Here is a 17,782-nt window from a genome sequence, read left to right on the forward strand (position 1 = left end):
AAATCAATCTACTGAAATTTTCTTGTTGACTTAACAACAATGTTTTTTTTTTTTTTTTTTTCCAAAAAATAATAAACAACAATATTCTGAATCTTTTACAAACTTCATTCAGAGTTTTGGGGGTACATCCCATTTCAGAGTATATTATTTTATATATGTTAAATGTTTTTAGAATTTTCGAGCAGCAATGCTGCTCTTGTTGTCTTCGTAGTGTAATTTGAATTAATTTTTTTACTTAGTAATTAATATTCCTCCCAAATTTTTATAAGTTTTATTTCACTAGACTTTCATTGCTTTCTGAACTTGTGTTCAAGGGGGAAATGAGAAATGGGAAAGGCTATAAAACACTGCAATTTAAAATTGTGTTTAAAATCCTGATGGAATCCATTAGATATTTATTTTAAAAACCAAAAAATACACAAAAAACTATATATGGATACAAAATACAGATTCACCAAAACTCTTATATTTTTTCAAAAAAATAACATTGATATGTTCTGATATTTATATGTTCATGTGTTACATGAAATGTAAACATAAGATTTCCATTTCAGTTCTGAAAATATTTGGTGTCCAAATTACTCATTTGCAAGCCATATATCTGATGTACAATCTCCACCAGGGTATCTGTAAAATACAATTTTACATTAAGAATCAAAAAAATAATTGATAGCATACAAATATACAGTTCAATACATGCAATTTATATGTGTGGAGATTGGTGCATATTTTTCTACCTTATTTTTTTTTTAGTTCACATGATAAACTGTATTCTGCTTACATATTTCATAATAGTCAATGTTGAAATACACATACAAATTCTGCAAGCTGTTCACTAATAGTGTGATAGTTAAATGTTGCATGCTTTGACAGTGTTGTACTGAGCTCTATGAAGTATGAGTTGTCAAACTAGGTACATATATTTCCATCAACAAGAGTGTGAGATTCCTTAGTTTACCATATTTTAGTCTCATTACATTGCACGGAGAATATTTAATTTCTAAACTAATTTAAAGCTGTAATGATTTAATAAACAGAAAATTTAATGTGTAAGATTACATACAATTTATTTATTGAAAACTAAAAAATAGTTCAAAACTATTACAGACTATACATTACTCCAGATTTATATGTATATATACATGTGTGTGTGTGTGTGTGTGTGTGTGTGTGTGTGTGTGTACACGTAAATCTGCCCCTCGAAATAACTAATTCGTTCCAGGAAAACATAGTGTTAATCAAATACTTTTTTTCCATAACAGTACATGTAATCAGAAACAATTTGTTTTCCAATCAGGTAAGTGTGCCTGCTGGCTACCAATTTAACAAAGACACTGCTCCAGTTAAAACTAATTTACAGTACAAATATTTGTCTAAATACACTTGAAGTATATTTAAATAAATGTGAATAACACTTTGAGATTAAAAAACCTAACATTAAATTTAAAAAAATTCTAGTACCACATTGTTTACATAATATGGCATAGCATTCCTAAGTAGGCGCTAAAATTTCTGAGTTACAAAACAATAATGTTATTAATATAGGATATATATGCCAGTTCTAATAAAAATTAAAAAAGCATAAATTAACATGATCTATTATTAAAAAGATTATTTAATTTTTTAACGTAATAATTACAGACTCTGTACATGTGTAACTGCATTGATTTGCCACTAGCGTGTCCTAGTAAGCATGATGTTAACTAACCCTGGAAGCTTTTAGCTTTATTTTCCAGAGCTGCTGCTCATATGTGGGTTGGCATTAAATAAATTCTGGCTTAAGACATGGGCATCGTCTGAGATAAATATGCAATGAAAGAAGCGAATAGCTGTTAAGAAATGAGCAAAGTATTGTTTGTTGATTAGTCACATTCTTAATTCGTTGTATTTAATGCTACACAAGTGCTGTTGCCGTTGTGGGCGCACGGAAATAAAAATTAACAAGAAAACAACGCTATTTCTAATCTTTTATCGTGCTATTTCAAATCATGCCGTAGTTTATTGGCGTAGTTACTTCAAAACTGCGCTGATCAAACAGTGTTACTTTGAGGGTCGGGTGTCTATGGTGACGATTCCTTGACACCCGTGTCTGAGCACCATGACCCCCAGGTAACACGGTGGTATTGGAAGCCATGATGAGCACCTTTTCCACTTCAGGGTGACTCTGCAGTGGTTCTCTGCTGCCTTATGCAGTATGGACACAAAGTGACAACTAAACACCAGTCCTTGATACCAGAAATTAAATTTTCTACCAGTGAAAAAAATTACCAACCAGGCTGGGAATCAAACTTGAGTACCTCGGGTTTATCAGCCAGAATGATATAACCACTCTGACAACACGGTCGAACACGCTACCGTTGTTTAGGTCGATTTTGTTTCAAGAATTCATCCACCGTGTGTCAGATTTACGCTCACTGTACAATTGACAGAAAGCTTATCAACGAAAGGCAAAAGTCAGAATAAAAATATCAAAGTAAGCTTTTGCATTGCACTGCCATGCACACAGGCTTTTTATGGGGAAAGATTCAAAATCCTAACAGTGGGCTCAAAATCAGTGGGCACCAACTCAGTGTCCATCAATTTGAATCATGCCAAAGACTGCAATGGAACAGCTAAAAGAAAGACACCTTGTTTCATTTTAAAATTACATTTTTTTTTAACCCAGAATCCCTACATGGGATCAATATACTACTCTATAAATATGTGTTAAATTTCCTACATTTCAAGCAAGAAGACAAAACTTTACCAAAGGCCAGTCCGGAAACTACAAACTTACCTCATCTCGTGCGCTAGCACTGGACCATCGGGTTCTCCACCAAAATCAATAAGAAAATTTTTATCAAGTGTAAGTCCTCCCTTTTCTGTGTCCACGTCTATTTTCACAAGCCAAGAACCTCGCCTGCAAAAACAAAATGTCATATAGTAAAGAATAAAAACAATGGCTAGGTGAGATAACTTACAATAGGTGGCGTGCAAGTCGTATCCATGGAATGGGTGTCTGTCCTGAAGTTAAAAAAAAACTGGTTAGCAATTGGATAGAAAATCAAATTGCAGCTATATAAAGGAAAATCTAAATACACATAAAAATTAATGTTTGTTTGTTTGTCCCCCTATGCATTCCTATAGCATTCACCCTATTGCGATGAAACTTTGGTAAATTGTTATGTGCATGCCAGCAACATATTAAGGTTGACAGAGAACACAATACCATTTAAAGAGCAGCACTTCTTACTCTCCTGTAAATTTTTCAGTTGCGAGTTAGGCTCGTTTGGTTCTGACGTGCAGATTACGTACTCGAGTCAAACTTACTGTTTCGTTTCAGGATAAAACTGCTTGTCCCACGGGGAATAAAGCGAGGAAGACACGTACAACCGCTTCCCGTCCAAGCTGAGCTGCAGCATCTGCGGCGCGGCGTGCAGGCGTCTGCCTTTCACCTCAGCGGGTTCCGGCTGCTCCTGGGTTCAAGCAGAGACGCAGTCACAACTGCGCACTCAACATACGAGCAAACACACAGAGACCAATACTGGAGAGCGTGGCACCATGCACCACAAATGTCTATACGTTTTGCCTGGTTAAAAATTATATTTCTGATTTTTTTTTGCTTCATTTAGTTTTACAGATTTTTTTAAATACATACTACTTCTGAATATTCTGCTTATTTGTTACTGTTTCTTTTAAAACATAAATGTTAAATTAATTTACGTGCCATAATTATGTAAATTTATTTCAGTATTTTTTTTTTTTAATTTGATACAGCTTATGATTTGGAGTTGTGAAACAACTTTAGAATGCTTAGTACAATTAGGGAACAAGCTCCACGGGTGTGTTGTTGGTGCCCCTGGATTATGTTGCTGGTGGCGGCCACCAGGTGAGCGGCGAGCACGGCAGTCGTGACGGCGCGCAAGGAAACGAGTGAGGACTTGACGGGTGACCACGGAGGCGAGCGGACGTTGCAGCTGGTGGACTTCGGCTGCCTGGGACGACGATGAGAACCCGGCCTACTGCGACTGCCGGGGCCGAACGTCGTTTGAAACACCGAAACAAACCGTGAGTCACGAGCCGCAACTGGATTAAGACGTGAGAGACCTGGACTTTTCCCACCATTAACTGGTCAGTTTTTTTTTTTACTGAGGGTTTTTTTTGGTGCCGAGGAAACGGATTGAGGATCCCTGGAAGCCGAGGCAGTGAGCGGAAGGGAAACAAGACGGTGAATTTTTATGTGAGAAGTATCTTGTCTTTCGCGCGGGTGCGTGCAGAGTTGTTGGACAGCCCTGGCAGCCAAGTTGTGTGTCATGCACACAGGGCAGGTTCCACTGGCATCACAGCCTCTGGTCGGAACTTAAACATTGTCCTAATTTGTTAGGGGGCCCTGAAAAGAAGGACTGATATTTTCGTTGATCGTAACCGATCCTTTACCAGCCTGTAGCGGGCTGAATAGTTGAACACGCTTTGGCTAAAATAAACTGGAATGACGACATCAGAGAATAAAGGAAATATATGGGCGAAGAAACGTTTAAAAGAATTTATTCAATAATTTACGAAATGGTACCACCCCAGAAGGAGATATATGAGCTCATGGATTTTCACACAAAATCATAAATTTTGTGTAGTGTTTGATTTTATTTTCTTTAAAGATACCACTAAGCTTTTAGACAAAAACACTACCTAGCTAAGATTCTCAACACACAAATAGGGAAAAAAAACTTGCATCAGTCCAATAAAGGGCAGACCGCATGCCCAGTAAGAACAATGTATCTATTTAATACATATACAGTAAAGCCTCGATTAATCGAGTTAATGTGGATAAGCTAAATCATGAATAACATTGATGTATTCGAAAATCGTCATGTTTTTCAATTGACTTAGAGGTACTTTTTTTTTAATAACATTATCCCAGCTTTTTTCTTCAGGGTAAATTCTTTCATGTCACTTCATGATTCACTTAACCAGTAAATTTCATCATTGAGGTTAATTTTATTAAAGCTTCCGACAATGGTTAGTACATAAATACGAACCTTCATTAATCAAAGTTTAGTTAATTGAGAGTTGTATACCAACATTATAACATTATGACATTTTCTCACAGAAAATATATTTTTAATCACTACACAAAATTATTGGCGTGAATAATCTCTAGTGCTTAAAAATTCTTAAGAAGAAGCTATTCATATTTGGCACCAGATTTATAAAATATAATTTAACCATTTATTTATAAAATAATTTTTGTAGTCACATCTCTTTCCGCTAGGTTATTTTTTACACTCTTGTTTGTAATGTTAGTATAGAGCTGTCTGGTAGTCTCTGGTGTATTTGGTAGTAAAAATACAATCCTTTTAAAACACACCTAAAATATTTAAAAGCCTAATGACCATTGTAAATAATCCATACAAATAATTTAATAGTTAAAAATAAAAAAACTGTACATTGCATGAATTTATTTTAAAAATAAAAAAACTGGTTATTTACATGGTTATGAGTTCAATTACATAATTTAAAATTTTTTTATCCACTTGATTGGGCATCATGTAAAAACTATTGAAAGGACTGTTCTAGAACTTTTTAATAGATGTTAATATAAATTGCTGCCAAGTATTACAGATTTTCCGTATTTATAACGGATTTATACCTACAGTTTCGAGACAGCGGAGTGATGCTTATATATTATGGAAACAGAGAAAATTAGTAAAACGTCAGAAATAATGTGTGTCTATCAGTGTTTTGTACAATAAATCTTGCACGTATAGCCGGTTGTCTATTGGTCTGCTAATGTTATGGCACAATAATTTTGGCAAAATTGAATTTGGCAACAACTAGTTCAGCTTATTACATGTGCTATATAAACAAAATTTATCCTCAAAAAGAATCAAGAAATTCAAGCAAGCAATGCTTGGGTTATCAAATTTAGAAGGAAACAAAAATACCTTTTGAAAGAACTTTAAGAAAAATATAAGTCCTGATATATTTTTAGTTTTTTTAAATTAATATTTTTATAGCTTCATACTTTTTGAAACTATTTAATAGATGAAATAACTCATTACTATACCCAGTTTAGTTATTTTGTTAAGTCCAGTATTTGACGTAAATTTTATCGAGTTTTCTTTACGTGCGTTTTATTGCATGCGTAAATATGATTACTGGTGGATGTGCCTGGGAGTTAGTATCACTGGTCTTATATAAATTTAAGCACTAGACTATATATCATTATGAAATTTCACCCCTTAGCAAGGGTGAAAAGGTAGTCAGTCTACAGACATAGAATTCAGCAGCAGTTGAAAATAAAAATATATATTTTATCAGCTGAATGAGAAATAAAGTATTTATATTTCATTAATATTGCATAAGATATTAAAATTGCTAATACATATCGGTTTCTTTACTTGAGGTCCTAAACTATTTTTTATGTATTTGTCACATGCCCACCAGCATTTGAGGATTTTTGGGGTGGGCATGACACATAAAGGCCAAGGACAATGTGGTCACTATAATTTCATGGTCACTCCCCCCCCCCCCCCCCCCCATAGCAGGAAAGCTCAACCTGAGTGGAAGGACTGCGCATCCACGATTGGCTAAAAAACATTAGGGGACTGTACCACATACTTGCAGTGATCACCACAACAGATACAAACAAAAACACATTAATTTTTTTAAGTCAAATTATAATAATTATTGCAGTTACAGGCACTTCTTTAAGGGCGTTGAAATTTTTGTATGAAACAAAATGTGCACAAGAAATAGAAATTTAACCGGATGTCTTTCAACGCGCATGACCATTACTCTACACCCACGAGCCAAAATTGTTAGAATGGCAGACCTGCATGTGGTAGCATACACAAGTAGATATTCCCTTTTATGAATATCTGTAATGTACTAGACAAATTAATGTACCAAATGAAACTTTATGATGGTGAAACTATACTGGAATAATTTTATGCACTTAAATAGTCATAACAAGAAACAATAACTTTAATAATAACAATAATTTAGTAGCAAAAAAAAAATCTTATAACAAAGAAGATATGTTGAAAAAATTTGTTGATTCTCTTCAATATTAAGAATGCTGTGTCATATTTTATTTACTTGTCGAACTAAAAGTTTCATTCCAAAAGTTGCACATTTATAAACTTTACAAGAAATGCAAGAGCACAAGGATGCAAAACCCAACAAAAACAAGAAAACCGAAGTAGTTGATAAAACATACATGTCACAAGCATCATCATAACTAAAACTTGAAATTTTAAAATCGTAGAAAAATTTTCTTTATCAGGCTTTTTTTCATTGCTAATATGTATTTCCCCATAAAACATGTGAAGTTCTTTATAGTTTGATTTTCTTTCACTATATAATAGTTTAATAAGTGTGAACATGATGTATGATGAAAAGACAATCTTACCCTTATATACACTTAGCTTCTGCATCTATAAAAGTTTTTGGAACACTTCAACTTCAAATGCAGAAAGCAGAAAAATAATACAAAAATTCTGAAAGTTCAAAGTGGGCCAATGCTTGTGTTGCATTTTTGTATCTTGCATAATTTATATACCGATATATTAAAAACCGTTATTTAAAGCTTTGCGGCTTGCGCTTCTTGCTTTCTAGTGTTTCTTGCGTAGTTCATTTACATGGAGTAAGTACCATAACTTTTATTTTTTAGATAGACTGTATGAAGTATGAGAAATCACTCTAATTATAATGTTAATAACCGCGACAGTAAGCACCTTCAGTTCCTCGTCTTGTACTACTTTGACAGGGCCTCCTTTCAGAATGCTGCCTCCGAGGAACACCTGACCAACCAGTTTTGGACGGCGACGGTCCGTTATGTCGTACTGCCTTACGTCCCCATGAAGCCAGTTGCTGAAGTAGAGGAATCGGTCGTCAAGGGACAACAGAATGTCCGACACCATACCTCAACAAAACAAAAAAAAAACCAAACCTATTTTAACTGACATGTAAAACTATATTAATAATATGCAAATTAGTAATCTGCAGGCAAAGAAGCGCTTGTGTAATTACCAGATATTCTTAGTTTGTGAAATTAATAAATTAATTGTCACAGTCAGATAACATGATGAGAGGCAATAAGATAAGATTGTAGCATTGATGGACTGCATTTATTAAAATGGGAGCACCCCGAGAAAACCCAATCACTTGGCGAAACTCCAGGCGAGATGTGAGTCGTCTGACCACTCACACTTTGTGCAACCGTGCTACCATTTGAAAACTGTTCATTTAATGTATAGGATGGTGATGTCAAGGATGCAACTCGGTCAATGAGACAAAATAAATTCCCAAAGTTGTAGTTTTTCATCTAAGGCCAAACAACTAGCATCTCGGGTCGGACCTAGAAGTGAAAAGCTTATGCTGTGACAACTACAAATCACACGAGTGTCCTTTAGTCCTGCGCAAAACCAGTCTCTCTCTTTTTCTAGGTTCTATTTGCATGTTAACAAAAAGGATTGTGCCATATTTCTAACAAATTACCAACATTTTGATAAACTTAAGATTATAAAATATATATCACTCCCTAGTTACAAAATTTACATGCATCTTAAGTAAACTTTCAAAATTGGATTCATTCACAAGCTTAGCATAACGTTTGTAGACCAAGCTGCCCAAAGAAAAAAAAACTTATCAACACCACTGACCTAGAATGCTAGAATATGATTATGAAAATTAAGTTTCAAGTTTTTTACAATGGTTACAGGCTATGTTGGACCTAAAAAAATGTTTGGTTCTGTGCTAAAATATTTACATAGCCACGGCAGCCACTAACTCTGAAGGCCAAGTAATAATTAATTACACAGTCTTATATTAAGAGTACATTCTTATCACCTTTCTTTTTGAACACACTTAAAACAATTACATTTGTTACTATTTACTATGTTGGAGTCAACTCAACAGGATAAATTGTTCAATTTAATTTTTTTTGGTTGATAAAAAAAATTCTTATTATGAAATTCTATTTAAGCTGCCAAGTGTCAATAAAACCAACAAAAAAAAACTTTTAAAATATTTTGGCATAGGTATGAATTTGGTACTGAACGAACAAACAAGGAAACAAATTAACTGTGGCTTACATCTCGTAGACATTGCGATCATTAAGATGAGGAGAGTTGATATGACAATGGAGCTTCAACGGAATGAATAACTGGTACAAGTACATTATGGGCAACATTACGATTCCGGTTATTTTACTCTGCTTTAACGAAGGCAAAATTTTAAAATTAAAATGTCAGAAAATTGTTAAGATCTAATAACTGTTGACACCAAGATGATTTCTTACAAATTCCTATCTCTTTCCCTAAACAGTAATGTATGTCAGTGTCTTACCATACATTTTTGGTGCAATCCAGCCTTCTACTTGCTTCGGAGGCACACTTATCACACGTTCTGCCGCCCAGGAACCACTGTCTTCCTTATAAAACCTGCAAGAAACAAAGTGGCTGAGGCTTTATTACAATTTATCACTAATGGAAAAATTTGTTGCCCTTGCTGGAGGTATGAAGAGGGGACACCAGCAGGCCAATGAGAGTTGGCCAGTTACCGGAGACCAGACCGTGTCGTGCAAACAGCGCTGCCTTGTCTCCGAAGCTGCGTTCACGCTGCCCCGCGCGCCGACGAACTGAACTTGTACGATGCCACGCTGCCGGAACAAGTACCAGGATTAATTCTACTGGACTTGGCCTTTGCATCGATGTACTATTTAATAGACAAACTTAGCCCAACGAGCTGTATCAAGAACATAGAGCAGATCTACGTCAGAAGGTAACCAGCGTCACGAAGAATTCTTTCACTAGTCACCAATGTGATGTACCAAGGTAGTTACGTTGATTGAAGATATTCTGTAGCAAATAAAATAAGGTACATTTGAAGCGGAATAACAGAGTGAAACTGTTAGAGCGGAACAGTGTTTGTTGTAGATGTAACTCCATGCTAAAAGAAAGACGTCTTTTCAAGAAGGCAGTCACAGGTACATTGCCAACAAGTAAGGAAACAATGAAAATTGTGGCAAGCATAACATAGATCGGCTGGCTAAGGAGTACGCAGCAGAACGTTAGTACTCTATGTTATGAGAGCAACTAACACTATTCCAGCGCTTAACAGAAACGTCAGCCCGTGAACGACTTTTGATGTTGAGTGATAAACGCAGTTTCTTGGCGTTAATGGTTTGTGTGGGCTAGAAGCGTTCTCCGCAGTTGCGAAATTACTCGCCACGCAAGAAACAGAGGACGTCGAACAAGTCACGGGACCAAGCCACAGTGCGAGTACAAAGACAATGTTTGCCTTGGGGCATCATGGGAACAAGTTACCATGGTCATCTGTCGAGAGCTGGCTACTAGACGGTCCACATCTTGCCAAGTACGTCGTCATTCCTGGGGGGCCACGACCAGGGGACAACCAACGCAACGGCGAGTGCTACTGTAATCTGCACCCACAGTGCTCGAGGGGTGTCTACTGAAAAGATATTGCGGTAAGACAGTTAGTTGCACGGAATTTAAGTAATGTCTTCTTTTAATGAACTTGAGTCATGTTTTCGTAGATTTTAATAAAGCTTATACGTTATTTTAAAGGTAATTGAAGTTGTAATATAATAAAATGAATATAGATGTTATTGCTGCTATAACAAATTTTGAGGTAATTTTTAAGTAATATCAAGTAATAGTACAATTGTGTGTTCATTTATTAATGTTGGAAACATTAATAGTTTTCATTAAAGTAAAGTTGTAAAATAATATTTCAGAGGCTTAAAAATTTTATTGAGTATTCTTTCTTTCTGCAAATATATTGTATTTCTGTATATTGTATATATTTTAAAAATTGTTGTATTTCTGATTGTTTTGAAAATAAACCAATATTTACGCTTAGCACCTTTCTTGCTCGTTATTTAAGAGCTACGTCTGGTGTTGCATCTCCCCTGGTACAGTGCCCGGCAAGAATTTAATTCTACATTTTAATATACAGAATTAAACTGTTCAGGAGAATTGTGTTGCATTTTCTGTTTTGCCTTGGATTTTCGTATTATTACGAAACTCAGATTAATTTACCGCTATTCATCACAAAATATTGCCTCTACCCAAAGTGTAAGAAGACCTGTGCAGAAGATTTCCACTAACCTGAAGATATTGGAATGCAAAGCACAGCCAACGTAACCTTGCGCCTCTTTGGGGTCGTGAAGGAATCGTACTTCCAGAGGCGCTATACCATCTTCTCCTAGGTCAATAGTTTGTACCAACTTCTTCTCTTTCCAAGAGAAAAAATTCAGCGACTGGCCATACAAATCTGTAACACAGGAGCACTGCCAGGCAACTAAACTAAAAAGTAATTTAAATTTTTTTTTTAAATTTCTGAAGTATTAATTGTAAGTTTCAAGGCCAATCCTATTAAGTTTTGACCATGATAGCTTCAAACTCTTATTTATCAATTCATTTGCATTTGTTGGACATACCTGAAAGTCAATAAATCCTTGATTGGTAGAAACTGTCTAGACAATGAGGCCAGAATAAAATTATATTTTATGGCTACCCACTTCATAATTTTTTTTTGTCTGCTGCTCAAAATATTTAATCTTGGTTAACATGAAGGAAAAAATCTAAAAGTTTGCCAAAGGCAGTCTCGGTTCTTCACCCAGTATAGTTAAGGAGCTAAACTTGCACAAAGACTTAATAGTTGCTGAATACAATTTCACTAGTTGATGTGTTTATTATTACTTTTGCTTGAACAATCACAATATGAGGTTTATGAATGGAATAACAAAGTTATCATTTTCTGTGACATTTTGCATCAAAATCAAAGGAACTCCTGTTGCCTTGTCATTTATGTCATGGTAGTGGCTAAATGTTCAGTGACTAAATTTTCAGTGACTGTATTTGAAAAATGTTGGTAAAAATAAAGTTGGATCATATGGAAGATTGATTGTTTGAATAACTACAGGATACGAGGCTACAAGTATATGAGGCTACATGACTCTTAACTGTCTTTGGGCCCATTCAGTGCCGATTAAAATAACCAATCACTGTTTGATCAAGCTAGGTCATGAAATGGAATGGTAACTTTACAAGAAACCTTTTTTAACTTTTGCAGTGAAATCAATTGCAATTACCTCAGCTGTCAAAATTTGAAAAAATCAGAAAGACACCCAATGTACCGAACAGTGTTTGTAATTAATGATCTGTTATTTTCTTCACTCCTAATAGATTCGGTGATATAAATGTTGTTTTTTCTAAAACAAAATACTAACCCAAGGATAGTTTTGTACTTTTAGTGAGTTCATATTCATATCAGATATTTTAACATTAGCTTGATTCAATGAAGGACAAGGATTTTATTATAAAACCAAACCCTATCTCCCTTAAAAATAAACCTCCCTTAAGTGTTGGATTTCAGAAAGTAGCAAAGAGCAGTTGATAGTTCTTGGATATATATTTTATGCCATTCATCTTACAAATTTTTTTTATATGATAAAACTAAACTTACTCAATTTCCACCCACTTTGCAGTAGAATTGGCAGAAAAAAAAGAAAAGAAAAAAAAATAACACGTACAAAATGTTTCTCTTTAAGTATGCAATTCTGAGTTTCGTAACTTTTACGTTGGTGGATTCTGTGTCTTCAAAATTTTCTCTTTCGAACCAAACCTGGAACCATATGTGTGTGTACAACGCAGTGGATGTTGTTCGCAAACATGGGTATTCTTTAGCATTCAGTCAATGCTAAATTCTCATATCATCATAACTTCAGTGTTAACAAGGCGTAAACAGTGGGTTTACAATTGAAAATTAAGAATTAGTACTTATGATGTACTTATGCTTATAATATACTTATGATATGACTGCTTGAATACTAATGGAATGGTTTATGATTGTAGTGTAGGAGTTTTGATGGGTTGTGTGAGAATCATAAATGTTAACTTAAGAAAAACCAGAGATAGTTATATTTATATTTTTACTAAAAGCATCAATTAAGGCACACTAGAATGGGTGGGTATGAAATTATGTTTTTTTTAGAAAGCAGGTTTATGATATAGTATGAAGCTTTGGGGTGAAACATTATAATTATGTAAAACTTATGTATTAATGCAGCTTGATCACTAACTCTGATCTAAAATTTACCTGAATCGGTTAAGTATTAATAATGTGATTTAGTTACATCATCCAAAATTTCAAACGTTTACATTTATATTAATAGTGGCTCAATTAGTGCCGGATTACTGGGAACAAGATAACAGTAAATTGTGATAAAGTCAAAATAACACCAGCATGTCAATAATACACCACTGAACATTGAAATGCAAATAAACACACCATTAAGCACCAAAATGTGCCAAAACTCATAACATTGATCAGCATATTTAATCGAAACTCAAATCAGATTACAAAATTATCATCTTTTAATATATTAAATTCAATTAATGTAAATTATTTAGCATTCTGTTAGTACCAAAATGTATGTACTAAAAAAGATTGGAAAATTGTTTTTTTTTTGGTATTGCAACTGTTATTAGTAACTAATTTTTACAGAACAACATTGGAACATATATACAAATGCACGTATACTTGCCGATTTATTTTTATTGTTCCCAGTAGTCAGACAAGCTTATTATAAATTATTATAATGTAAAAGTGTATTACGTTATCAGTCAAAATGACACTGTTTTGGTGAAGCAAGTATCATTGAACAAATAAGTGTCATATTTGTTGAAAATTGTGCTATCTTTATAAATAAACAGAGTTCATAAAAATAAAATAACACCAAAATCTTGTTTAAAAAACAAAAATTTGCCTAAAAATAAAATTATAAGATCTTGTCTCTATGGATTACATAATGTTCCGAACCACATAAAGCCAGATTACAGACCTTTCACTCTATTTAAAATATAAAAAAATTATATTCATTAAACAGAAGCATAGAAATAATATTACAGCAGAACTCACTGGATTCAAAGATGTGGGCCGGTCATGGGTTCTAACATGCTTCAATTACAAATAGGTATGTGCAAATGTTAAAATTTCAAATATAAAAAAAATTATTATTTAATTTTATTTCAAACACTTTCACTTTGAAAAAAATAACATTTCTTAGTATTCAAAGTGTACAGAAGCTGTTTCATATCACCTCATATAACAATCAAAATAAAGGTTGAGAAATCACTGTCGAAAATTATAAACGAGTACACTAATCCCTCAGTTAGAACGTCTTCAATTTGCGCAAATTCATTTAGCGCAATGTTATTTGACTGCCCCAGTCTTGAATAGCACCTCTGTAAATTTCAGTTAGCGCGAAATCTCCACAGGCGCATGACGCCACGAAGTCTGCTTCAACTCGGTAAACAACAGATATACCATGGCATGCAGATAGCTATACGAAGGGGGAAAATAAATGCACGCAGGTTTGACTATGCTATCAGCTGTTGTACAAACATCAGCTATAGCAAGTTCATTTGTGGCTACAGAGTGTAAACGATCAGATGTTTTTACGTCCGTGCGTATGCTGCCATTCCGTACCGTTGTCGCCCGGCCACAGACCGAGCCGTGATGAACTTCAATCCAGCCAGTGGCAGGGAACTCACACAAGCACAAGCAAAGTCTGCCCATTAGTCTGCTGGTAACTGTACGTGCGTAAGCACCTGCAGTTGGCTTCCAAGTGAGAGCATAATGCAGTGTGTACAAGAGTTTGAGACAAAACTAGAAGTATAACGGCGTACAGAATGTCATGAAGGTCACACTTATGTTGGTCGCACTTTAGTTTTACGCAAGCCAACAGTGCACACAATCGTACGAAATAAGGACTACGTATTAGACGTTTATATAAGTCTGATGCTATTGGTTGTACTAGCGGGAATATATTTGAGATTAGAAATCGGAATAGAAATGAACAGATGGTTCACGTGGAAAAGGTTGTTAAATGAATGATGCAATGAAAAAAAAAAATCGCAGGACCTGACAGGATTGGAGTGAACCAAGCAGCGAATAAGCACATTAATTTTTGAAAAATTAAAATGTAAATCTCCGGACAGTAATATTGGTTTCACTGCTAGTAGAGGATGGTTTGGGAAGTTCACAAAAAGGTACACGACGTGAGTTGAAAGGTCATGCCCGGGCAGGCAAGTCAACCAGCCACTGACGATAACTATCTCCTGTTACGCGGTGTTGTATTTGTCATACAAAGTATTCGATAGCAGACCTATAACAATAAACTGTGTGACATATTTACTGTTGAGTGTTATTCTTTCCACTAATATTACTTAAAAAATATTTCCCTACACATTTTGGAACACATTAAATAAATAAGCCTGCTATTTATGGAGACTAATGCTTCACAATATGTGATTATGAATAACATGGACATTTTTAGAAACGCAATAGTCATGCTAAGTGAGGGCCTGGTGTACATACCATTTTCAATTTATTAATGTATCTGATATAACTACCTAGCATTTATTTAAACATGTATACTGTAAACAGCAAGACTGGTTTGAGTTCAGACTGGGAAACAATGCACCCTTAAAATTTTTTTTTATAAGTAGAAATAGGGCAAGCAAACTGTAAACAAAAATCCCTAAATATTTGAAACTAAACTTCTTTTGCTGTTGTGTTCACGTTTTTTTTAACCACTAATGTGAAATTTAATGTTGTTAATATTGTTCTCAAACTATGATAAAAAGTTGTATTAAATAAATTCCCCTAAATCATTATTTAAATTCTATATCTGATTTCCAGGTTATTTTGAATTCAAATCAAACTAAAAAGAGCCCTTTAAACAGAGACAAAGGCTAAAGTGACTGATTGGTGTAGGTAGCGAACCTAAAACCCTTTTATTACTTCTACATAATTAAATTTAAATTGAGCTTTATGTCTCAATGAAGAAATGATCCGAGACAGTGACTCTCACTAATACAATTTACAAACCCAGGGATGCCGAGCAACATTGGCCATGCCCAGGGGCGCAACAACAGGAGGGGGGGGGGGGGGGGGGGGGGGCAAGGGTATTTTGCCCCCCCTCTGAAACCTTGAGGTGGGGGCAAACGGGGGCAAAGAAAGTGTTGTACAAGTCGGATATGTTATTTCTACTAGCTTTTTAATCAATTTTTAGATAATAAAACTACTTAAATAGCACCTTTTCTACCTTGAAATACAAATTTTCCCGGGGGAGGGACCCCCCGCTTCAATAGGGGGGATCAATGATTCTTTATAAAAAGGTATACATATTGCCCCCCTTTGGAAATTTAGTTGTTGCGCCCCTGGCCATGCCATATATAGTCAACGTCTTTAATCCGGCACCGATCAAGCTGCTTGCATTGCATAAGAGTTAAAAACAATAAAATTTAAAAAAAAAATTTGAACAGAATTCATAATGTGTGTGTGAAAAGATATACTTACTCTTGTCTATAGTATGCTCGGGTATGAACCCCTTCTTGAAACTTTTCGGTGCACCCCACTCACTGGAAACCATGATATCGTGGTACGGTTGGTACCAAAAGTCATACCCAAATTTTGCCTTTTTTTCTCCAGCTGTCCACAAACCTGAAACAAAGACATACAAATGAAACATGCCATCATTAGAAATAAGATTGTATTGATTTTTTTAACATAATTTTTTAAAACAGCAAATTTTTGTTATATTCTGTTGTTTATTCATTATTATCAATTATAAAGATAGTATATTCAATTAATAATATTTTATAAGCATGTCTAAGGCAGAACTATTTTGAATATAAATAAATTGCCACAGGTTTGTGATTGTGAATAATGTACAGCCAGGAATATTTAACATGAGTTACTAATAAGATTACAAGCTTAAACAAACAAAGATTTATGTTGGTACAAAATTCATGCTGAATAAATTATGTTCATTTAATTTTATAACTAAAAAGATTACAATTTTGTGATTTGAATTAACTTTTGTTCAAATGCTGATTAATTTTATTTAAGCTTCATTTTGGTGCTTTATGGTTTATTAACTTGCAATTCAACATTATATGCTGCACTGACATGCTTTTCGGCGTTACTCAGGTTTTATCGCATATAATCTTGTCCCAAGCCATCATACATAATATGGAAATTATTTTTAAACCTGACCCTCCACCTGTAAGCAAAATTATTTCTTAGGTTGTTGTATTTGAACACCCACTAACCAGATATAAGGAAAAGCTATGAATAAAATGAATGTACTTAATTATTGTGTAGGCTTTCCACAGATTAAATGTTATAATTTTCCACTATATTATAATGAATTTATAATAAGTCAATGCCATGTGCGTAAAAGCGATAACACGTTGGAAAGAATTACATAATTTTATCCGTGTTTTTCTACTGATCACAAACAAAAATAAATAAAAAAATTCCAGAATGATGAGCCTTTAAGCCCAACACACAAATATATAGCTACATACTTATACACAAAGTAAGCCTACATTAAAAATAACAAAACCAAAATAAGATTTGCAAATTCTCAGAACGTACATATACAACTTGGTTTAAAACATAAAAATTATAAAAACAGAGCTAAAAGCAAAATATAGTTTTGGATTGGGTTGTAAAAAATACTGAATAAGTACGCAACTGTCCAAGTATTAATTAAAATGACAGTCAGAGAAAAACAGACCACTGAAACAAGTTCTTTCATTTCCAGCGAATAATCTTAAAGCATTTGGATTTATGAATTAACTATCAAGAAAGACACTATCTCCACACATCACTTAGCAAGGAAGCACGCATCTTTCATCAACTTCCTAAATTTTGGAGGATCCAACATTTAAAAATAAATAAGAGTTTAAATAAAAATAATAAC

At 34.3% G+C, this 17,782-nt stretch overlaps 1 protein-coding gene across 2 annotated transcripts in view; it reads right to left on the minus strand.

The window, feature by feature from the left end:
• Positions 1 to 360: 360 nt before the first annotated feature.
• Positions 361 to 17,782, minus strand: part of LOC134538394 (methanethiol oxidase-like) — a 52,734-nt gene continuing 35,312 nt past the window's right edge. For both annotated transcript variants that reach the window (XM_063379687.1, XM_063379688.1), the window contains 7 exons: positions 16,372 to 16,515; positions 11,112 to 11,277; positions 9,328 to 9,422; positions 7,716 to 7,903; positions 3,310 to 3,455; positions 2,777 to 2,899; positions 361 to 627 (listed from right to left, as the gene is read on the minus strand). In XM_063379687.1, coding sequence (XP_063235757.1) covers positions 579 to 627; positions 2,777 to 2,899; positions 3,310 to 3,455; positions 7,716 to 7,903; positions 9,328 to 9,422; positions 11,112 to 11,277; positions 16,372 to 16,515 — 911 coding nt within the window. In that variant the 3' untranslated portion in view covers positions 361 to 578. The remainder of the gene's footprint in view (positions 628 to 2,776; positions 2,900 to 3,309; positions 3,456 to 7,715; positions 7,904 to 9,327; positions 9,423 to 11,111; positions 11,278 to 16,371; positions 16,516 to 17,782) is intronic.

Source organism: Bacillus rossius, chromosome 13 (assembly GCF_032445375.1).
Source record: "Bacillus rossius redtenbacheri isolate Brsri chromosome 13, Brsri_v3, whole genome shotgun sequence".
NCBI lineage: Eukaryota > Metazoa > Arthropoda > Insecta > Phasmatodea > Bacillidae > Bacillus > Bacillus rossius.